The sequence below is a fragment of the Salmo salar genome, chromosome ssa09 (genome assembly GCF_905237065.1).
Source record: "Salmo salar chromosome ssa09, Ssal_v3.1, whole genome shotgun sequence".
Classification (NCBI taxonomy): Eukaryota; Metazoa; Chordata; class Actinopteri; order Salmoniformes; family Salmonidae; genus Salmo; species Salmo salar.
The window spans coordinates 83,635,248-83,660,386 of NC_059450.1; the positions used below are offsets into that span (position 1 = coordinate 83,635,248).

The following is a 25,139-nucleotide window of genomic DNA, read 5'->3' on the forward strand; positions in this document are numbered from 1 at the left end:
CCCCCTGTATTTAACCCTACCTCCCCCACTTTTTAACCCTACCTCCTCTCTATTTAACCCTACCTCCTCTCTATTTAACCCTAACTCTCCCTCTATTTAACCCTAACTCTCTTTAACCCTATCTCTCTCTTAAACCCTACCTCCCCCTCTATTTAATCCTACCCCCCTCTCTTCAACCCTAACTCTCTTTAACCCTACCACTCCCTCTTTTTAACCCTACCACTCCCTCTTTTTAACCCTACCTCCTCTCTATTTAACCCTACCTCCTCTCTATTTAACCCTAACTCTCCCTCTATTTAACCCTAACTCTCTTTAACCCTACCTCTCTCTTAAACCCTACCTCCCCCTCTATTTAATCCTACCCCCCTCTCTTCAACCCTAACTCTCTTTAACCCTACCACTCCCTCTTTTTAACCCTACCACTCCCTCTTTTTAACCCTACCTCCTCTCTATTTATCCCTACCTCCTCTCTATTTAACCCTACCTCCTCTCTATTTAACCTTACCTCCTCTCTATTTAACCCTACCTCCTCTCTATTTAACCCTACCTCCCCCTCTCTTTAACCCTACCTCCCCCTCTATTTAACCCTACCTCTTCTCTATTTAACCCTACCTCCCCCTCTATTTAACCCTACCTCCCCCTCTCTTTAACCCTATCTCCCCCTCTCTTTAACCCTACCTCCACCTCTCTTCAAACCTACCTCTTCTCTATTTAAGCCTACCTCTTCTCTATTTAACCCTACCTCTCCCTCTCTTTAACCCTACCTCCTCTCTATTTAACCCTACCACTCCCTCTTTTTAACCCTACCTCCTCTCTATTTAACCCTACCTCCTCTCTATTTAACCCTAACTCTCCCTCTATTTAACCCTAACTCTCTTTAACCCTACCTCTCTCTTAAACCCTACCTCCCCCTCTATTTAATCCTACCCCCCTCTCTTCAACCCTAACTCTCTTTAACCCTACCACTCCCTCTTTTTAACCCTACCACTCCCTCTTTTTAACCCTACCTCCTCTCTATTTAACCCTACCTCCTCTCTATTTAACCCTAACTCTCTTTAACCCTACCTCTCTCTTAAACCCAACCTCCCCCTCTATTTAATCCTACCCCCTCTCTTCAACCCTAACTCTCTTTAACCCTACCACTCCCTCTTTTTAACCCTACCACTCCCTCTTTTTAACCCTACCTCCTCTCTATTTAACCCTACCTCCTCTCTATTTAACCCTACCTCCTCTCTATTTAACCCTACCTCCCCCTCTCTTTAACCCTACCTCCCCCTCTATTTAACCCTACCTCCCCCTCTATTTAACCCTACCTCCTCTCTAATTAACCCTAACTCTCCCTCTATTTAACCCTAACTCTCTTTAACCCTATCTCTCTCTTAAACCCTACCTCCCCCCCTATTTAATCCTACCCCCCTCTCTTCAACCCTAACTCTCTTTAACCCTACCACTCCCTCTTTTTAACCCTACCTCTCCCTCTATTTAACCCTAACTCTCTTTAACCCTACCTCTCTCTTAAACCCTACCTCCCCCTCTATTTAATCCTACCCCCCTCTCTTCAACCCTAACTCTCTTTAACCCTACCACTCCCTCTTTTTACCCTACCACTCCCTCTTTTTAACACTACCTCCTCTCTATTTAACCCTACCTCCTCTCTATTTAACCCTAACTCTCCCTCTATTTAACCCTAACTCTCTTTAACCTTACCTCTCTCTTAAACCCTACCTCCCCCTCTATTTAATCCTACCCCCCTCTCTTCAACCCTAACTCTCTTTAACCCTACCACTCCCTCTTTTTAACCCTACCTCCTCTCTATTTAACCCTACCTCCTCTCTATTTAACCCTACCTCCTCTCTATTTAACCCTACCTCCCCCTCTCTTTAACCCTACCTCCCCCTCTATTTAACCCTACCTCCCCCTCTATTTAACCCTACCTCCTCTCTAATTAACCCTAACTCTCCCTCTATTTAACCCTAACTCTCTTTAACCCTAACTCTCTCTTAAACCCTACCTCCCCCCCTATTTAATCCTACCCCCCTCTCTTCAACCCTGACTCTCTTTAACCCTACCACTCCCTCTTTTTAACCCTACCACTCCCTCTTTTTAACCCTACCTCCTCTCTATTTAACCCTACCTCCTCTCTATTTAACCCTAACTCTCCCTCTATTTAACCCTAACTCTCTTTAACCCTACCTCTCTCTTAAACCCTACCTCCCCCTCTATTTAATCCTACCCTCCTCTCTTCAACCCTAACTCTCTTTAACTCTACCACTCCCTCTTTTTAACCCTACCACCCTTCTCTTCAACCCTACCACTCTTTAACCCTAACTCTCCCTCTATTTAACTCTCCCTCCCACTCTCTTTAACACTACCTCCCACTCTCTTTAACCCTACATCTCTTTAACCCTATCTCCCCCTCTATTTTCTCTCTTCCTTTCTCTTCTTACCCACCTCTCTCCCTCCCTTACCCTTCTCATTGTCCATCACTCCCCCTTTTTCTCTCCCTCTCTTCACCTCTCCACCTCCTTTCACCTCTTCTCCCATACCTCACCTCTCCTCAACTGTGACTGGGGCCTCTATATCCAGCATGGTCCTCTCCTTCCTCCCCACTCTCCTCCTTTCCTTCCCCCTCTCCCTCCTCACCTGTGACTGGGGCTTCTATATCCAGCATGGTCCTCTCCTTCCTCCCCACTCTCCTCCTTTCCTTCCCCCTCTCCCTCCTCACCTGTGACTGGGGCCTCTATATCCAGCATGGTCCTCTCCTGGCACAGGATGGCGGCTCCCTCATTGATGATGCGTAGGGCCACCACCTCCTCCAGACGGCCCTCCTTGGTGAGGTGGGCTTTTAGCAGGTCTACTCTAGGCTTCCCCTCACAGTCAAACACTTCCTTCATGGAGAGCCTGTGGCTCAGGGGGAAGGGGACCGCTAGAGAGAGGAGGAATGGTAGATAGAGGAAAAAGGGAAAGGGAGAAAGATGGGGGACAGGATGAGAAAAAGGAGAAAAGCCTTATTCTAAAATGTATTAAATTAATAAACATTTGTAAACATTTTCCTCCTCAATCTACACACAATACCCCATAATGACAAAGTGAAAACAGGTTTTTTTCAAAAAATAAATAAATACAGAAATACAGAAGTATTCAGCCCCTTTGCTATGAGACTTGAAATTGAGCTCAGGTGCATCCATTGATCATCCTTGAGATGTTTCTACAACTTGATTGGAGTCCACCTCTGGTAAATTCATTTCATTGGACATGATTTGGAAAGGCACTCTTCCTTGAGCTAGCCGCTCGGCCAAACTAATCAATCAGGGAAGAAGGGCCTGGATCAGGGAGGTGACTAAGAACCCGATGGTGACTCTAACGAAGCTCAAGAGTTCCTCTGTGGAGATGGGAGAACCTTCCAGACGGACAACCATCTCTGCAGCACTCCACCAATCAGGCCTTTATGGTAGAGTGGCCAGACGGAAGCCACTCCTCAGTAAAAGGCACATGACAGCCTGCTTGGAGTTTGCCAGAAGGCACCACTTGACTCTCAGACCATGACAAACAGGATGAAACCAAGATTGAACTCTTTGGCCTGAATGCCAAGAGTCAAGTGTTGAGGAAACCAGGCACCGCTCATCACCTGGCCAATACTATCCCTACCGCTGAAGCATGGTGGTGGCAGCATCATGATGTGGAGATGTTTTTCAGCGGCAGGGACTGGGAGACCAGTCAGGATCGAGGGAAAGATGAACAGAGCAAAGTACAGAGAGATCCTTGGTGAAAACCTGCTCCAGAGCGCTCAGGACCTCAGTCTAGGGCGAAGGTTCACCTTCCAACAGGACGACGACCCTAAGCACACAGCCAAGACAATGCAGGAGTGGCTTCAGGACAAGTCTCTGAATGACCTTGAGTGGCCCAGCTAGATCCCGACGCTCCCCATCCAATCTGACAGAGCTTGAGAGGATCTGCAGAGAAGAATACAGGTGTGCCAAGCTTGAAGCGTTATACCCAAGAATACTCGCAGCTGTAATCACTGCCAAAGGTGCTTCAACAAAATACTGAGTAAAGGGCCTGAATACTTATGTAAATTTGATATTTCCATTTTTTATTTTGAATACATTTGCAAACTGTCTAAAAACCTGTTTTTCTTTGTCATTATGGGGTATTTATGTAGATTGCTGAATTTTAGAATAAGGCTGTATCGTAACAAAAAGTGAAGTGGTCTGAATACTTTCTGAATGCACTGTACCTACCCACAGTGCCTTCAGGAAGTATTCACACCCCTTGACTTTTTCCACATTTTGTTGTGTAACAGCCTGACTTTAAAATGTATTACATTTAGATGTTGTGTCACTTACACACAATACCCCATAATGTCAAAGTGGAATTATATTGTTACAAGTTAATTAAAAATCAAAACCTGAAATGTCTTGTGTCAATAAGTATTCCATTTCTTTGTTATGGCAAGCCTAAATAAGTCCAGGAGTAAACATTTGCTTAACAAGTCACATAATAAGTTGCATGAAATCGCTCTGTGTGCAATAATAGTGTTTAACATGGTTTTTGAATGACTACTACCATCTCTGTACCCCACATGTACAATTATCTGCAAGATCCCTATGTCAAGCAGTGAAGTTCAAAGACAGATTCAACCACAAAGACCAGGGAGGTCTCCAATGCCTCACAAAGAAGGGCAGCTATTGGTAGATGGGTAAAAATAAAAAGTATACAGTGAATATCCATTTGAGCATGGTGAAGTTATTAATTACATTTTGGATGGTGTATCAATACACCCAGTCACTAAAGATATAGGCGTCCTTCCTAACTTAGTTGCTGGAAAGGAAGGAAACCGCTCAGGGATTTCATGTCACGGTCGTTGTTGAAGAGAGAAGGGGACCAAGGCGCAGCGGGTACGTGAATACTCATACTTTAATTTATTTAATTAAAGTGAACACGAAAACAATAAACCAAAAACGACAGACCAACAGTTTCACAGGCTAAATATAACAGCAGCGCAAAATACAACTACCCACAAACAACCAGGTGAAAACAAGCTCCCTATATATGACTCTCAATCAGGAACAACGATGTACAGCTGTTCCTGATCGAGAGCCACACAGACCAACAAAGAAATATACAAACTAGAAAAACCTAGAATACCAAAACAAGAACATACACCAAAACCCCAGAACACATAAATAAAACACCCCTCTACATACACATAACCCCCAAACCACATAAAACAAATACCCCCTGCCACGTCCTGACCAAACTACAATAACAAATAACCCCTATTACTGGTCAGGACGTGACATTTCACCATGAGGCCCATGGTGACTTTAAAACATTTACAGAGTTTAATGGGTGTGATAGGAAACAACTGTGGATGGATCAACAACATAGTAGTTACTCAACAATACTAACCTAAATGACAGAAAGAAAAAAAGGAAGCCTGTACAGAATACCATTTCTCCAAAACATGCATCCTGTTTGCATAGCCGCAGGAAGATGTTCGGCGGCTACAGGCAGCTATATCGGTCCACTAATACTAGTAAAGGCACAGTGCACTACTTTTTGCACTACCTACCTACCTATCTACCTACCAGGGTTACTGCTAGCCGGCAACAGCCGAATTTGACCGATAAAAAAATGAAAAGCCGATAAATAAAACTGTTGCCGGTCAAAATGACCAGGAGAACAAAATAATGCTTTTTATTAATTGATGGAAAAACATTTAACATCATGCTTATCGGTCTATAGTTTAATTTGCATAATTTAGTGGAATTAAATTGGCGAGTGTGTATTTTTGTTCGTCATCATGTATCTTTTTTATCCAACACAAATATCACATACGGAGATTATTGAAAAAAATTGCTCCGACAAAGAGAGTTGCTGTGCCTCTAGCTCTTAGGAAACTTTGCAGTATTTGTTTTTTTACGTGTAATTTCTTACATTATTAGCCCAGAATTTTTTGGCCGGGAAGAACTATTGGATATCAGAGCGATGGTAACTCACCAGCACTACCAGCATTACGACCAGGAATACGACAATCCCGAATCGGACCCTTTGTTCGTACCCCCCAGGGCAATTGGACTGATTCCAGAGGCCGATCCAAAACCCCGCCGGTGGAGGAGAGGTACTCAGAGTGGTCTTCTAGGTGCGCACACCTCCCACCGCTTCAGCGTATATTACTCGCTTATGTTCAGTCTCTGGATAATAAAGTTGACAAGCTCAGGGCGAGGATTTCTTTTCAGAGAGACATCAGGGATTGTAACATACTCTGTCTCACGGAAACATGGCTCTCTCAGGATATACTGTCTGAGTCTGTCCAGCCAGTTGGGTTCTCAGTTCAAATATCTATCCGGGAAGAAGAACGGGGGTGTATGTTTCATGATTAACGACTCATGGTGTGACTGTGAGAACATACAGGAACTCATGTCCTTTTGTTCACCCAACCTAGAATACCTCATAATCAAATGCCGACCGTATTATCTCCCAAGAGAATTCTCTTCGGTTATAGTCACAGCCGTTTATACACCCCTCAAGCCGATATCACGATGGCCCTCTAAGAACTTCACTGGACTTTATGCAAACTGGAAACCAAATATCATGAGGCCGTATTTATTGTAGCTGAGGATTTTAACAAAGCAATTTTGAGAAAAAGGCTGCTGAAGTTCTATCAACACATTCACTGATGTACTCGCGCTGCTAAAACACTCAACCATTATTACTCCAACTTCCGGGATGCCTACAAGGCCCTCCCCCGCCCTCCTTTCAGCAAATCTGATCACGACTCCATTTCGCTCCTCCCTTCCTATAGGCAGAAACTCAAACAGGAAGTACCCGTGCTAAGGACATTTCAACACTGGTCTGACCAATCGGAATCTACGCTTCAAGATTGTTTTGATCACGCGGACTAGGATATGTTCCGGGTAGCCTCCGAGAATAATATAGACGAATACACTGATACGGTGGCTGAGTTTATCAGGTGATGGAGATGTTGTACCCACTGTGACTATTAAAACCTACCCTAACCAGAAACCGTAAATAGACGGCAGCATTCGCTCAAAACTGAAAGCGCAAACCATCACATTTTACCATGGCAAGGTGATTGGAAATATGGTTGAATAAAAACAGTGTAGTCATTCCCTCCATAAGGCAATCAAAACAGGCAAACCATCAGAATAGAGACAAAGTGGAGTTGCAATTCAACGGCTCAGACACGAGCAGGGTCTACAGACAATCACGGACTACAAAGGGAAAACCAGCCACGTCGCTGACACCGACATCTTGCTTCCGGACAAGCTTAACACATTCATCGCCCGCTTTGAGGATAAGACAATGCCACCGACGCGGCCCGTTACCAAGGACTGTGTGCTCTCCTTCCGTGGCCGACGTGAGTAAGACATTTAAGCGTGTTAACCCTCGCAAGGCTGCCAGCCCAGATGGCATCCATAGCCGCGTGTTCAGAGCATGCGCAGACTAGCTGGCTAGAGTGTTTACGGACATATTCAGTTTCTTCCTATCCCAGTCTACAGTTGTGGCCAAAAGTTTTGAGAATGACACAAATATTAATTTCCACAAAGTTTGCTGCTTCAGTGTCTTTAGATATTTTTGTCAGATGTTACTATGGAATACTGAAGTATAATTACAAGCATTTCATAAGTGTCAAAGGCTTTTATTGACAATTACATGAAGTTGATGCAAAGAGTCAATATTTGCAGTGTTGACCCTTCTTTTTCAAGACCTCTGCAATCCGCCCTGGCATGCTGTCAATTAACTTCTGGGCCACATCCTGAGAAAATGACTTTACCCCAGTCCTCAGCAGTCAAATCCCTGTACCTTTTGCAGAATATCAGTCTGTCCCTGATGTTTTTCCTGGAGAGAAGTGGCTTCTTTGCTGCCCTTCTTGACACCAGGCCATCCTCCAAAAGTCTTCGCCTCACTGTGCGTGCAGATGCACTCACACCTGCCTGCTGCCATTCCTGAGTAAGCTTTGTACTGGTGGTGCCCCAATCCCGCAGCTGAATCAACTTTAGGAGATGTTCCTGGCGCTTGCTAGACTTTCTTGGGCGCCCTGAAGCCTTCTTCACAACAATTGAACCGCTCTCCTTGAAGTTCTTGATGATCCGATAAATGGTTGATTTAGGTGCAATCTTACTGGCAGCAATATCCTTGCCTGTGAAGCCCTTTTTTGTGCAAAGCAATGATGACGGCACGTGTTTCCTTGCAGGTAACCATGGTTGACAGAGGAAGAACAATGATTCCAAGCACCACCCTCCTTTTGAAGCTTCCAGTCTGTTATTCAAACTCAATCAGCATGACAGAGTGATCTCCAGCCTTGTCCTCGTCAACACTCACACCTGTGTTAACAAGAGAATCACTGACATGATGTCAGCTTGTCCTTTTGTGGCAGGGCTGAAATGCAGTGGAAATGTTTTTGGGGGATTCAGTTCATTTGCATGGCAAAGAGGGACTTTGCAATGAATTGCAATTCATCTGATCACTCTTCCTAACATTCTGGAGTATATGCAAATTGCCATCAATATTAATTAATTAATATTTGTGTCATTCTCAAAACTTTTGGCCACGACTGTACTGTCCCCACATGCTTCAAAATGTCCACTATTGTTCCTGTACACAAGAAAGGAAAGGTAACTGAACTAAATTACTATTGCCCCATAGCACTCACTTCTGTCATCATGAAGTGCTTTGAGAGACTAGTCAAGGATCATATCAACTCTACCTTACCTGACACCCTATTTTCCTGGTGCCAGGAAAATAACCTCTCAGCCAATGTCAACAAAGCAAAGGAGCTGATTGTGGACTTCAGGAAACAGAAAAGGGAGCATCCCCCAATCCACATCAACGGGACCACAGTGGAGGAGGTGGAAAGCTTCAAGTTCCTCAGCCTATACGTCACTGACAAACTGAAATGGTCCACCCACACAGACAGTGTGGTGAAGAAGCCGCAACAGAGCCTCTTAAACCTCAGGAGGCTGAAGAAATTTGGCTTGGCACCTAAAACCCTCACAAACCCTTACAGATGCACAATTGAGAGTATCCTGTCGGGCTGTATCACCGCCTGGTACGGCAACTGCATCGCCCGCAACGGCAAGGCTCTCCAGAGGTTGGTGCGGTCTGCCCAACACATCACCGGGGGCAAACTACCTGCCCTCCAGGACACCTACAGCACCCAATGTCACAGGAAGGCCAAAAAGATCATCAAGGACAACAACCACCCGAGCCACTGCCCGCTATCATCCAGAAGGCGAGGTCAGTACAGGTGCATCAAAGCTGGGACTGAGACTGAAAAACAGCTTCTATCTCAAGGCCATCAGATTGTTAAATATTGTTAAATAATCATCACTAGCACATTATAAACATAGACTTGGAATAACTGGCCACTTTAATAAGGGAACACTGGTCACTTTAATAATGTTTACATATTTTGCATTACTCATCTCATATGTAAACTACTGGTTAAAATTTTTAGAACACCTACTCATTCAAGGTTTTTCTTAATTTTTACTATTTTCTACGTTGTAGAACAATAGTGAAGACATCAATACTATGAAATAACACATATGGCGTCATGTAGTAACCAAAAAAGTGTTAAACAAATCAAAATATATTTTATATTTGAGATTCTTCAAATAGCCACCCTTTTCCTTGATGACAGCTTTGCACACTCTTGGCAAATGAAAACCAGGTGTGTGGGAAAATGAGACAAAACAAATGCAAAATGACAAATGGATCGGCGATGGCTAGAAGACCGGTGACGTCGACCGCCGAACACCACCCGAACAAGGAGAGGCATCAACTTCGGCTGAAGTCGTGACAACAGCAGACATTTAGCCATCCATAACTGGCTACGGGACTATTGCAGCTCTGTGGGTGTAACATGGGTGTAACATTTATTGACAATTTTGATAACTTCTGGAAACAACACTTATTTTAGAAGGAGGATGGGATCCACCCAAATCATTTGGGTTCCAGCATTATAAGGCTGCGTTGAGACAATGACTTATCAATGACCCAAGTCCAGCTCATTTAATCCCTACCATTTGACGCTGACTTGTAATAATGCTTCAGCAAATGAACATTAAACCAGGGGCATTGGCAGACACAATGTAAGTAACCTAATTTATGTCCCTCTAACTGCCCTGAATGCCTCTGCTGATCCCACAGCTATTGTATGCAGTAATCATGTGCCTATGAAGCAGAGTGATACTGTTAGAACTGAGGTAGTGTGGCCTAGTAGGAATCAAGCATTCCAGAAAAAAGTGCTCAAAATAGCCCACTTTAACATAAGAAACAAGGTTCATGAAAACAATCATTTGCAGATGACATTCTGACTATCTCTGAAACTGACTTAGATTTTTTATTTTACTTTTATTTAACTAGGCAAGTCAGTTAACAACAAATTCTTATTTTCAATGACGGCCTAGGAACAGTGGGTTAACTGCCTTGTTCAGGAGCAGAACGACAGGTTTGTAACTCAGGGATTCAAACTTGCAACCTTGCGGTTACTAGTCCAACGCTGTAACCACTAGGCTACGTTGCTGTCCCAAGATAATACCTCTGATGATACAGTGGTAGCAATACATGGTTATAACATTTACCGAAAAGACAGAAATGTCAAAGGTGGAGGTGTGGCCGTTTTTATTCAGAACCACATTCCTGTAAAGCTTAGAGAGGATCTCATGTTAAATACTGTTGAAGTAATATGGCTACAGGTTAATCTGCCTCACCTAAAGCCCATTCTGGTGAGAAGCTGCTATAGACCACCAAGTGTTGACAGTCAGTATCTGGATAATATGTGTGAAAGGCTTGACAATGTATGTGATATCAACAGAGAAGTATATTTTCTGGGTGATTTAAATATTGACTGGCTTTCATCAGGGCGCCCACTTAAGAGTAAGTTTCAAACTGTAACTAGTGCCTGCAACCTGGTTCAGGTTATCAGTCAACCTACCAGGGTAGTTACAAACAGCACAGGAATGAAATCATCAACATGTATTGATCACATCTTTACTAATGCTGCAGAAATGTGCTTTAAAGCAGTATCCAAATCCATCGGATGTAGTGATCACAATATAGTAGCCATATCTAGGAAAAACAAAGTTCCAAAGGCTGGGCCTAATATAGTGTATAAGAGGTCATACAATAAGTTTTGTAGTGATTCATGTGTTGATGATGTAAAGAATATTTGTTGGTCTGTGGTGTGTAATGAAGAGCAACCAGACACTGCACTTGACGCATTTATGAAATTGCTTATTCCAGTTACTAATAAGCACACACCCATTAAGAAAATGACTGTAAAAACGTACTTTTTTCAATCTTTACTAACGACATGCCACTGGCTTTGTATGCGGATGACTCAACACTATTCACGTCAGTTACTACAGAGACTGAAATGAATGCAACACTTAACAAAGAGCTGCACCTAGTTTCAGAGTGGGTGCCAAGGAATAAGTTAGTCCTAAATATTTAAAAAACTAAAATCATAGTATTTGGGACAAATCATCCACTAAAACCTGAAATAAATCTTGTAATGAATAATGTGGATATTGAGCAAGTTGAGGTGACTAAACTGCTTGGAGTAACCCTGGATTGTAAACTGTCATGGTTAAAATATACTGCTCAAAAAAATAAAGGGAACACTTAAACAACACATCCTAGATCTGAATGAAAGAAATAATCTTATTAAATACTTTTTTCTTTACATAGTTGAATGTGCTGACAACAAAATCACGCAAAAATAATCAATGGAAATCCAATTTATCAACCCATGGAGGTCTGGATTTGGAGTCACACTCAAAATTAAAGTGGAAAACCACACTAGAGGCTGATCCAACTTTGATGTAATGTTCTTAAAACAAGTCAAAATGAGGCTCAGTAGTGTGTGTGGCCTCCATGTGCCTGTATGACCTCCCTACAACGCCTGGGCATGCTCCTGATGAGGTATCTCCTCCCAGACCTGGACTAAAGCATCCGCCAACTCCTGGACAGTCTGTGGTGCAACGTGGCGTTGGTGGATGGAGCGAGACATGATGTCCCAGATGTGCTCAATTGGATTCAGGTCTGGGGAACGGGCGGGCCAGTCCATAGCATCAATGCCTTCCTCTTGCAGGAACTGCTGACACACTCCAGCCACATGAGGTCTAGCATTGTCTTGCATTAGGAGGAACCCAGGGCCAACCGCACCAGCATATGGTCTCACAAGGGGTCTGAAGATCACATCTCGGTACCTACTGGCAGTCAGGCTACCTCTGGCGAGCACATAGAGGGCTGTGCGGCCCCCCAAAGAAATGCCACCCTACACCATGACTGACCCACCGCCAAACCGGTCATGCTGGAGGATGTTGCAGGCAGCAGAACATTCTCCACGGCATCTCCAGACTCTGTCACATCTGTCACGTGCTCAGTGTGAACCTGCTTTCATCTGTGAAGAGCACAGGGCGCCAGTGGCGAATTTGCCAATCTTGGTGTTCTCTGGCAAATGTCAAACATCCTGCACAGTGTTGGGCTGTAAGCACAACCCCCACCTGTGGACGTTGGGCCCTCATACCACCCTCATGGAGTCTGTTTCTGACCGTTTGAGCAGACACATGCACATTTGTGGCCTGCTGGAGGTCATTTTGCAGGGCTCTGGCAGTGCTTCTCCTGCTCCTCCTTGCACAAAGGCGGAGGTATCGGTACTGCTGCTGGGTTGTTGCCCTCCTATGGCCTCCTTCACGTCTCCTGATGTACTGGCCTGTGTCCTGGTAGCGCCTCCATGCTCTGGACACTACGCTGACAGACACAGCAAACCTTCTTGCCACAGCTCGCATTGATGTGCCATCCTGGATGAGCTGCACTACCTGAGCCACTTGTGAGGGTTGTGGACTCCGTCTCATGCTACCACTAGAGTGAAAGCACCGCCAGCATTCAAAAGTGACCAAAACATCAGCCAGGAAGCATAGGAAATTAGAAGTGGTCTGTGGTCCCCACCTGCAGAACCACTCCTTTATTGGGGGTGTCTTGCTAATTGCCTATAATTTCCACCTGTTGTCTATTCCATTTGCACAACAGCATGTGAAATTTATTGTCAATCAGTGTTGCTTCCTAAGTGGACAGTTTGATTTCACAGAAGTGTGATTGACTTGGAGTTACATTGTGTTGTTTAAGTGTTCCCTTTATTTTTTTGAGCAGTGTATATTGATACATCAGTAACTAAAATGGGGAGAAGTCTGTCCATAATAAAGAGCTGCTCTGCCTTCTTAACAGTGCTGACTCCTCCTACAGGCCCTCGTTTTGTAGCACCTGGACTAGTCGGGTGGTCAGGTGCCACAGAGGGACTTAGGAAAACTACAGTTAGCTCAGAACAGGGCAGCACGGCTGGCCCTTGGATGTACACGGAGAGCAAATATTAATAATATGGATGTCAGTCTCTCCTGGCTCAAAGTGGACGAGAGATTGACTTCATCGCTACTTGTATTTGTGAAATTAAAAAAAACATTTTTATTTCACCTTTATTTAACCAGGTAGGCTAGTTGAGAACAAGTTCTCATTTACAACTGAGACTTGGCCAAGATAAAGCAAAGCAGTGCGACACAAACAACAACACAGAGTCACACATGGAATAAACAAGCGTACAGTCAATAACACAATATAAAAAAAGAAAGTCTATATACAGTGTGTGCAAATGGCGTGAGGAGGTAGGCAATAAATAGGCCATAGTAGCGAAGTAATTACAATTTAGCAGATTAACACTGGAGTGATAAATGAGCAGATGATGATGTGCAAGTAGAAATACTGGTGTGCAAAAGAGCAAAAAAGTAAATAAAAACAATATGGGGATGAGGTAGGTAGATTGGATGGGCTATTTACAGATGGACTATGTACAGCTGCAGCGATCGGTTAGCTGCTCAGATAGCTGATGTTTAAAGTTAGTGAGGGAAAGATAAGTCTCGTTTTTGAATGCACCGAGCTTTCTGTTTGACGTACTGGCACACAGCCCGGAAACCCATGCATACCCCACAACACATGCCACTAGAGGTCTCTTCACGGCCCCCCAAGTCCAGACCAGACAATGGGGGGCGAACAGTACTACATAGAGCTATGACTACATGGAACTCTATTCCACATCAAGTAACTCATGCAAACAGTCAAATTTGATAAAAAAAACAGATAAAAATACACCTTATGGAACAGCGGGGACTGTAAAGCAACACAAACATAGGCAGAGACACATGCATACACACACACACACACACACACACACACACACACACACACACACGATAACATACGCACTATACACACGTACACATGGATTTTGTGTTGTAGTTACAGTATGTGGTAGTAGAGTAGGGGCCTGAGGTCACACATCCTCCTCTCCTCTCCTCTCCAATCCTATCCCCTCTTCTACTCTTCTCTTCTCTCATCTCACCTCCTCTCATCTCGTCTTCTCTCTTGTTCTCTCTTTTCCCCGCTTTTCCTATCCCTCCACTCATCTAATCAGCTCTTCTCCTCCCCTCTCCTCTCCCCTCGTCTCCCTTCTCTCCGTACCTCTCGTCTCCCGACGTCTCCTCTCTTCTGATCTCATCTCCTCTCTTTCCCCTCCTCTCTTTCCTCTCCCCTCTTCTCCCCTTATCTCCTCTCCTCTCCTCCTGCCTCTCCTCTCCTCTAATCTCATCTCCTCTTCTCCTCTCCTCCCCACTCTTCTGCTCTCGTCTCCTCTCTTCTCCTCTCTTTTCCTATCCCCTCCTGCCCCTCCTCTCAACTACACTCCCCTCCTCTCCTCTAATCTCATCTCCTCTCGTTTCCTCTCCACTCCTCTCGTCTCCTCTCTATCTACCTGTCTACCTCCAACCATCTCTCCACACAGTACCAGTACAGGAACAACATCCCCTCTACTCTCCTTCTCTACTCTCCCCTTTTTTTTCCTCTCCACTCCTTTCCTCTCCTTTCCTCTCTTCTCTTCTCCCCTCCCATCCTCCACCCTATTTTCCTCTCCCCTTTTCTATCCTCCTCTCCTCTCCTCCCACCTCCCCTCCTCTAATCGTATCTCCTCTCTGTCTACCTCCAGCCATCTCTTCACACAGTACCAGGCTGAGGTAATAAACAACATCACAGCAGCAACAGGAACAACACCCTCCTCTCTTCTCCTTCCACCCCTCCTCCCTTTCTCCTCTCCTCTCCTCTCCTCCCCATCCTCTCCTCTCCCCTCCCCTCCTCTAATCTCATCTTTTCTCTTTTCCTCTCTAGTTCTCTCGTCTCCTCTCGATCTACCTGTCTACCTCCAACCATCTCTCCACACAGAACCAGTACAGGAACAACAACGCTCCCCTCGTCTCCTTTCGTCTCCTCTCCACTCCTCTCCCCTCCTCTCTTCTCTTCTCCTCTCCCCTCCTCTGCTCTCCACTCTTTTCCTCTCTTTTCCTCTCCCCTCCTCTAATCTCATATCCTCTCTTCTCCTCTCCACTCCTATCGTCTCCTCTCATCTCCTCTCTTTTCATCTCTTTTTCTATCACCTCCACTCCCATCCTCTTCTCTCCTCTCCTTTAACATCCTCTCTTCTCCTATGCGCTCCCCTCATCTCCTTTCTTATCCTTTCCGCTCCTCTCTTCTACCCTCGTCTCCTCTCTTCTCGTCTCATTTCCCCTACTCTCACCTCCCGCCCTCTCCTCTCATCTCTTTTCCCCTCCCCTCCCCTGCTCTCCCCGACTCTTCCCTAATCTCATCTGTTATGCTCTCGTCTCCTCTGATCTCCACTCTTTTCCAATCCCCTCCTCCCCCTCCTCTCTAGTCTGCTCGCTTTTCCCCTCTTACCTCCCCTCCTCTTCTCTCTTTTCCTCTCCCCTCATCTCTCCTCATCTCCTCTCCTCCCGCCTCTCCGCTCCACTCCTCTTGTCTCCCCTTGTCTCCTCTCTTCTGCTCTCCCCTCTTCTCTTCTCTTCTCTTCTCCTCTCCTCCACTTCTCTTATCCCCTCCTCTCCTCTAATCTCCTCTAATCTCATCTCCTCTTCTCCTCTCATCTCCACTCTTTTCCTATCCCCTCCTCCCCTCAACTCCTCTCCGATCCCCGCCTCTCCTCTAATCTTATCTCCTCTTCTCCTCTCCACTCCTCTCTTCTGCTCTCATCTCCTCTAATCTCCTCTCTTTTCCTCTCCTCTCCTCTCGTCTCCTCTCGATCTACCTGTCTACCTCCAACCATCTCTCCACACAGAACCAGTACAGGAACAACACCACTCCCCTCGTCTCCTTTCTTCTACTCTCCTCTCCTCTCCCCTTCACCCTCCTCTCCTCTCCACTCCCCTCCTCTCCTCTCCTCTAATCGCATTTCCACTCTTTTCCTATCCACTCCTCTAGTCTCCTCTCTATCTATCTGTCTACCTCCAACCATCTCTCCACATAGTACCAGGCTGAGGTAATAAACAACATCACAGCATCTACAGGAACAACACCGCTCCCCTCGTCTCCTCTCTTCTGCTCTCCCCTCCTCTCCTCTCCTCTCCCCTCCTCTCCTCTACTCTCCCCTCCTCTTCTCTAATCTCATCTCCTCTTCTCCTCTCCACTCCTCTCTTCTGCTCTCCTCTCCTCTCCAGTAATCTCCTCTTCTCCTCTCCACTCCTCTCTTCTGCTCTCGTCTCCTCTCATCTCCTCTCTTTTTCTCTCCACTCCTCTCGTCTCCTCTCATCTCTTTTCCTATCCACTCCATTCCCCTCCTCTCCTCTTCTCTCCTCTCCCCTCCTCTCTTCTCCTATCCGCTCCCCTCGTCTCCTTTCTTCTCTTCTCTGCTCCCCTCATCTCCTCTCTTCTGCTCTACCCTCCTCTCCTCTCCCCTCCTCTCCTCCAATCGCCACTCCTCTCGTCTTCTCTCTTCTTCTCTCCTCACTTTTCTCATCACTCTTTTCCTATCCCCCTCTCTCATCCCCTCTTCCCACCTCCTCTCTTCTCCGCTCCCCTCTTCTCCGTCCTATCCTCTCCCCTCCTCTCTTCTCCTATCCGCTCCCCTCGTCTCCTCTCTTCTCCACTCTTCTGCTCTAGTCTCCTCTTGTCTCCTCTAATCTCATCTCCTTGCTTCTGCTCTCATCTCCTCTCTTTTCCCCTCCCCCGCTCTCCCCTCATCTTTTCTCCCCTCGTCTCCCCTCCTCTTTTCTCCTCTCCTCTGCTTTCCTCTACCCTCTTTTCCTCTTCTCTCTTCTATCCTCCTCTCCTCTCACATTACCTCCCCTCCTCTTCTCTAATCTCATCTCCTCTCTTTTCCTCTTGTCTCCTCTCTTCTGCTCTCCTCTCCTCTCTATCTACCTGTCTACATCCTACCATCTCTCCAGTACCAGTACCAGGATGAGGTAATACACAACATCACAGCAGCTCCAGGAACAAGACCCTCCTCTCTTCTCCCTCTCATCACCTCCTCTCCTCTAATCTCGCCTCCTCTCTTCTCCTCTCTTTTCCTCCCTTCTCTTCTATTCTCTTCTCTTCTCTCCTCTCCTCTCCCATCCTCTGACCTCCTCTCCTCTCCCCTCCTCTAGTTTCCTATCCGCTCCCCTCGTCTCCTTCTCCTCTCCTCTCGTCTCCTCTCTTCTGCTTTTGTCTCTCGCTTTCTCCTCTCTTTTCCCCTCCCCTCCTCTCCTCAAATCTCATCTCCTCTCTTCTCCTCTCCACTCCTCTCGTCTCCTCTTGTCTCCTCTCTTCTGCTCTCGTCTCCTCTCCTCTCCTTTCTGTTCCCTCCCCTCTTCTCCCCTACTCTTTTTCTCTCCCCTCTCTTACCCTCCTCTCCCCATCTCTCCTGTCCTCTCACCTCCTCTCCTCTCCGCTCCCCTCGTCTCCCCTTATCTTCTCTCTTCTGCTCTCTTTTCCTCTCTTCCCCCCTCCTCTCCTCTCCTCTAATCTCATCTCCTCTCTTCTCTTCTCTTCTCCACTACTCTCTTTTCCTCTCATCTCCTCTCTTCTGCTCTCCTCTCATCTCCTCTCTATCTACCTGTCTACCTCCAACCATCTCTCCACACAGTACCAGGTTGAGGTAATAAACAACATCACAGCAGCTACAGGAACAACACCCTCCTCTCCTCTCCCCTCCTCTCCTCTCTTCTCCTCTCCACTTCTCTCATCTCCTCTCTTCTGCTCTCCTCTCGTTGCCTCTCCTCTCCTCTCACCTCCCCTCCTCTCCCCTCCTCTTTTCTTTTGCAATGTGCATGTGTGCATGCATACATGTATGTACACTGTATATGTGTGTGAATGTACTGTCTGTGTTATAGACGGTCTAGCAGGCTTTATTTCAGGGTATGGCTGAGTTATCGGCCTGTGCTTTGCAGCGGTGTTTCCCTTACATAATGAAGGCCCCTAGGGCACCGCTGGAGAGGGGGATGACTGACCAGGAGAGATACAGCAAGAGCACCCAGCTGCACGTGAGGACTCACACACACACAGGCACAAAGGCAAAAACACACACACACACACACACACACACACACACACACACACACACACACACATAAAGGTATTGTTCTGCAGGATCTACAGAGCCTCGTGGTGCCCCACCAGTACTAACACAGATAATGGCCTAGTTCACAAGTAGGCCTTTCTCTCTCTCTATCTCTCTCTCCTATCTCTCTCTCGCTATCTTTTTTTCTCTGTTTCTTTCTGCCTTCCATCCATCACCGTCTAACTGTCCTCTACTACCTCCTGACCTCCCCATCACTTAAATCTTAAATCAGACTAATTCATCACCCCACAGCACACACACCATCTCTCCAGGCCCTGCAGCCCCCCACTAGTCATGTGTCAATGACGTATTGAGGGTATTCCACACCAGCAGAGACAGCCCATAGCCCACTGAGCTAAAGGCTAACCAGGTCAGGTCACTGCTCCAGCTCCACTACGGTAGGGTTAGTCCTACAGGGAACCAACCCACACTGTTCTATCACCAATGCAAGAAAGGTCCTGTCCCATGTACTGCCCTAGTCCCACCACCAAACTACTATGGTGTGTGAGGGAGTGTGATGGAGTGTGAGTGTGCAAGTGAGAAAAGGAGAGTGTGTGTGAGGGTGTGTGAAAGAGACTGTGATTGAGATTGACAGAGAATGTACAGCTTGAGAAAAAGAAGAGTAGTTGGGTAAGAACAGTGTTATAGGAGAACAGCCCACATTACAGACTGCTGAACAACACAAACGTGCCTTTTATCAATACATCTACTGTACTGTAGGTAGACCTGACAGCTCTGCGTTGGCCATTGGTTCAAACACTTAGTGAATCTATCGCTGTGTTTTCCCCTGGTGTCTTAGTGTGAGGAACCTGTTTCTGTCTGAATATGTTGGCCCCTGCAGGACCTCGCAGAGAATGATATGACACACCTCAGGAGATCCGCTCATCCTACTGCCTGTCTCTGCATAAATAAATTAAAGAGTGAGGAATGGAGTGATGAAAGAATGGGGCAATGAAAGAGAAGGGTAAGAGTGCAGAAGAAGGGGGGAATATGGAAAGTGTGGAGGGTTGTGACAGTGCACATGCGTGTGTGTGTGTGTGTGTGTGGTACGTTTGCATGTGTCGGTGTGTGTGTTCATGCCTCTACCATCTCTGACCCAGATCAGTTAGCAGCCTAGCACAGATCCATGGCTCTTTGAAAGCAGATGGGGGGGGTTGAAGTTGTGTAATTAATGTATGCTTCACACATGTAGGACCATCTGTGTACATATACACAGACACACACTAACAGAAACTATCCCCAAACAACATGTCCTCATTAGACAATCCCTCTCTCACTCTCTACCTCTCTCCCTCCTTCTCTCCCTCTCTCTCCGCTTCTCTCTCTACCTCTAGCTCTCTCTCTCTCCCTCTGTCTCTCTAAAGGGCTATAAATACTCTGTCCTGCCATAGTACAGGACTGAGAGAAAACTTTCAAGGTACGCTCACACAAAGCCCCCCTCACACACACAAATATACTTACTGTACACACACGCACACACATCCACACACGCACACTCATCCACATCCACACACACATCCACACATCCACATACACACACACATCACACACACACACACACACACACACACACACACACACACACATCCACATCGACACACACACATTCACATCCACACACACACACATCCACATACACACAGTTCCACACACCCACACACACATCAACACACACACACACACACATCCACACACACACACACACATCCACATCGACACACACACATTCACATCCACACACACACACATCCACATACACACAGTTCCACACACCCACACACACATCAACACACACACATACACACACATCCATACACACACACTCATCCACATCCACACACACATCCACACATCCACACACACATCCACATACACACACACATCCACACACACATCCACATACACACAGTTCCACACACCCACACACACATCAACACACACACACACACATCCACATCGACACACACACATTCACATCCACACACACACACACACATCCACACACACACACATCCACACATCCACACACACACACATCCACACACACACATCCACACATCCACAGGGCGCAAGGGTACCACATAGGACAACATGGGACTCCAGAAGAAAAGTAGTGCCCGAGCCATGCCAGAAGCGGTGTGAATGTTTGTGTGTGTGGATGTGTTTGTGTGTACGCATTTGTGCATGTGTGTGTGTGTGTGTGTGTGCATGTTTGTATTCATTAACAAAAAATCCATTCATCCTTCTTTCCTTTCCTCCTTCTATCTTTATTTCCTTCCTTCCTACCTCATTACAGATCACTGATCTGACAGTGCTGAATAATGGTCTTATCCAATCATTTTAGTCCTTCACAGCAGACATTCTTATCCAGAAACCATTAGGGTTAAGAGCCTTGTGCAAGGGCACATTGCCAGACTTTTCACCTAGTCAGCTCAGGGAATCGAAACAGCAACCTTCCAGTTACTGGCCCAACACGCTTAACCGCTAGGCTACCTGCCACCCAAGTAAGGCTGCAGGGTGTTTTTCTCCATTACAGGACCTTTTTTAAAATGTATATTTTCTTATTTTAAAGCTAGAATCCTTAATTGAAACAATAACAAAACGGAGCCTTTGTTTTGGTAAGAATCTGAGGAGAAATGGAGAAATGGAACCAGTCTCAAATCCATAGACGAAAGGACTGACCATCCATGGTACTGTATCAAAATTCTATAATCATATAATCATGTTTTGAGGCTATTTAGTGTCTGTTAATATTTACATTGTTTACAAACATTGGAGTGAAACAAGCTTATATTTTGGGTTCTGGTGGAGTACGACAGTTCAACTAAGCTGATGGGGCATTTACAAGTTATATTCTTCAAGAATCAATGGATATGTATCATTCATTTATAAATCCAAAAATTGATGTAGCAACTAAGGATTCTAGCTTTAAATGTATTTAGTTCTGTCCTGAAGCTGTTCTTGTCTATTAATGTTCTGTATTACATTCTGTTTTATGTTGTGTGTGGACCCCAGGAAGAGTAGTTACTGCTAATCCACCAGCTAATGGGATCCTAATAAAACACCTAACAACAATCTCTGAGGACTGCTTCTGTTCTCTGAATGGTATACAGCTATGAAAAGCTCAATCGCTTAGCCTGAAAACGCTCTAATGTACTAGCCTATCAACTTGAAGCACCATTTGCAAGAGATTGCATGAGTCACTAGAGAAATAAAACTGCTGGTTTAGTAGCAACTTTGCTCAGAAAGTGGGCCTTGAGTAGAGCGCTAGTGTGGCCATGGAAAGATACCAGGAAGTACAGTAATTATCAATGGTTGGTTAGGAATGGTCAATCTGTCTCTTTTTGAATATGTACTCCTCGATTCCTTGTGTCCTAACCTCCTGTCCTTTCCCTGCCTCCTCAAAATGTCAACAGGCATGCCTTCTCTTGGGCTTTGATGATAGTTGATTAGTTGAATCATAGTGTTAGTGATTGGCTGGAATAAAATCATGCACCTCATATGGATCCCCAGGACTGAAGATCACTGGATTGTATAAAATCAGGTGAGAATGGTTTGCATGTATGAGCCATTAGACTGGATATAGTCAATGGGATCAGAAGATCCAATAACCTTGTGGGATTCTGTCTGTCCATCAGCCGACATCATGTAATCTTTCCATCTTTCTCTCTCGCTTCTCATCTACTTCACCTCCTCCATGTGCTTGTCACATTCTCTCTTTCCTTTCCTCACCTTGTCCACACTCAGTCCTGATCCAGTGCTTCCATTCGCCTGCCTGTGTGCTGTGCTCAATGTGCTGCTCTCTCTCTCTCCCAAATCTTCCTCATCCCTCTGTCCTATCCCACGCTCTCCGAATCCATCTACAGTAGCCTACACACACCGACCTCTGGATGTAACAAACCAACTGTCTGGGCTCCTGTATAGTGCCTATATACTGTGTTCGTTTCACTATAGGCCTGCCCTACACACATGCTCTCCTCCTCTCTTGGCTCACTCCTCTCATATAAAATGTTGTCTCTCACTGTGATGCTTTTAACGTGTCTCTCTGACACATGGTGTGCAGAGTCAGACTGTGTTTAGTTCACTATTGCAGCTGAGTAATATAGCCCAGCTGCGTTCCAAGACACAGACACACACACACGCACACAAACATGCACATTTATGTGCACGCGCGGCCACATGTGCGTACACTCTGCGAAACGCACGCGCCAAACGCACCCGACACGGAAAACCCGGGTTTTCCCGCCCGAGTGTCTATCAGCCCGCGTCCCCTTTTTCTTCCACACCAGAAACCCGCGACAATCTCCCAGTTGAAGAAAAAGCATGTGATTTTGTGCACAGTGCACACACTGCCAGGGTTGTTGTGATCCCAATAAACATGACAATCTGTGCGGAAACGGTGTAACAAGGTTCGCTGAACCTCCATCACCTCGTCTGATGCCGCCCACGCATAAAAGCCGTTGTTCATAAACACATTAAATATTCCATAATCCAATTATGCAATAACAGCATTATATGCTGCCTTGATGAAGGCAATAGGTTACAATATGCTGATACGCAACTAAGCATTCCGAAACTCCATTTTGTCTCATTTGGCTGTCAGTGAGACAGAAGAAGAATCTGGGGACGCTTATAAATATAGGATATGGAAGGAAGTGAGTCCTTAAACACACAATTTGTGCAGATGCACATCATTTCTTTAGGCATAATTTGGCGCGAGGGAGCACTGAGAAAAGTAAATAAAGCGACATATGACCATATTACTTTTCAAACTCACAAAAATAAGAACACAACCATTGGTGCAGGATGGATGACATTATGAGCTCCCATATTAAAGCCATATGGAACCGAATCGAGTCTCTTCTACCTCGCAAGTTGCATCCTAACAACCAAACGAATCAATTGCCTGGCGATGTGAGTGAAATGTGGCTATCTAAAAATACATCTAGATATCGACAATGTAGGACAAGTTATAGAGCTCTCACAGCAGGCAGTGTCATGGCTATGAACACTCCGATAAGACCAACGCAGGGGACCTCAACATAACGTGTTCAGGGTCGCCTATGGCAAGTCCCAAAACATATTATATTCACATCGTTACTTCCAAGTTTCCGTTCATAACTTGTAACACCTACCAATTTAATTAACACCTAATAGCCTACATAAATCCCTTTGATCCCTAAATGAAGAAAAACACACAATGTAAACAATTATCATTTTACCTTTGAGTCTTCCTTTAGCTGTCATCGTCAAACTGCCAGAAATGTTTCATTGGAAAGAGACGCTAATCTCTCTCTCTCGCTCTCGGGTATTCTGACTAGGACTCTGAACAGTACATGTACCCACCACCAGGCGCGGCTCATGCAGCATCACCATGTCACTCAGTGCGCGCCGAGAGACATCCCCATAATACAAAATAAGGGGGTATTTCCATACAGTGCACAGGTCACATCATCCTCTCGGGATTCAGAGCCTAAAACATATTTTAGTTTCTGTTAATCATCAATCACTGGCATCAATAACTCGACAATGTTGCATTTTCATCAGTGACTCACCATCCAATAGCCTAAAGTGTTGTTGTTGTTTTATTGGGGGAAAATAACAAGGGTACGCACACACATGCAATCACATATCGACATTAGTGCAGCCATGTTTGCAGCCAATGCAAAGCCAATGCCCAAAACAATAACGCATAGGCCTAAGCATCATTATATAATTGTGCGTACTTTTAACCGGCCGATCGTCGGAGTTCATGTTCGCACCGCTGTCGGACATCCTCAGGGGCTTCGGTCAAGGGCCAACCAAATGTTTCTGTTCCTCGGGCAGACGTCGAGAATTTTCGCGGTGCGGGGAACGTTTGCTGCAGTAGCATCCCTCGGTGTCCCCGTAATCTTTCAAACAGGGTTGCTGGGGAGGTCTGCGGCGGTTCTCTGAGGGAATAATGAGCGGATACCTGTCTTCTGGGGCATGCCGGGGCACCGTGTGTGGCTGGATGAAGGTGTGGAGAGGTGTGAAGAGGCCTGGAGGGGACTAGGCGGTCTCTTCGCAGGACTCCCTCAGTACTCTCCGTGGTGTGGCGACACCCCGGAATGGCGAAAGGAGGAACTCCCACGCACACATTCATACAGGGACTGCCTCATACCGCCATCCGGTGGAGGTTCTAATGCGGGTCTTCCCCCTTTCCGCATATCAACTAGCCCCCGATATGGTGTTATTACTGGTGTGCGTGTGTCTGTGTGTGTTCATAACAATAATAATGGTTTATTTATGTTATTATAGGGGATCTGGCCCTATGGGGGATCTGCCTCAAAGCTTAGATAAGAGCATTCATTATTGTGGAAGCATTCATTATTATTATTACCCATCTATTTGTAAAGGGTATCAGGTTTAGGGAACGCAACATATAGGCCTAACAATACATATCATAGCCTGTCCTCTGCAGTGGCCTTTTGTGTGAGAATACACACTAGTACATGTCATTGCAAACAGGCCTTTGTATATAACAACATTTTGTTTAGTTTTTATAAGAAAAAGTTATGTTCCATCATAAATAGCAGTAGCTTCTCAGTAGCCTAGGCTACACAAAGTGCACTACACCTGTCCTCTATACCAAGAGGTCTGAACATTTATGGCACAGGGGGGTAGTGCCTGCCTGGTAGTGCACACCCTCTTT

The 25,139-nt window shown here is 45.7% G+C and overlaps 1 protein-coding gene across 6 annotated transcripts in view; it reads right to left on the reverse strand.

Annotated features, from left to right (window-relative positions):
• LOC106612112 (serine/threonine-protein phosphatase 2B catalytic subunit alpha isoform) overlaps nt 1-25,139 on the reverse strand; it is a 61,349-nt gene that overhangs the window by 31,413 nt on the left and 4,797 nt on the right. For 2 of the 6 annotated variants that reach the window (XR_001330229.2, XR_001330230.2), the window contains exons 1-2: nt 24,193-24,600; nt 2,726-2,926 (exon numbers count right to left, since the gene is read on the reverse strand). Coding sequence is in view for 4 of the 6 variants with exons in the window: in XM_045724113.1 (XP_045580069.1) it covers nt 2,726-2,926; nt 24,193-24,241 (250 nt within the window). In the remaining 2 variants the exon portion in view is untranslated. Of the gene's footprint in view, nt 1-2,725; nt 2,927-23,688; nt 23,828-24,192; nt 24,601-25,139 lie in introns of those variants that run through there. The other 4 variants (XM_045724113.1, XM_014212991.2, XM_014212992.2 and 1 more) reach the window with 4 other exon arrangements.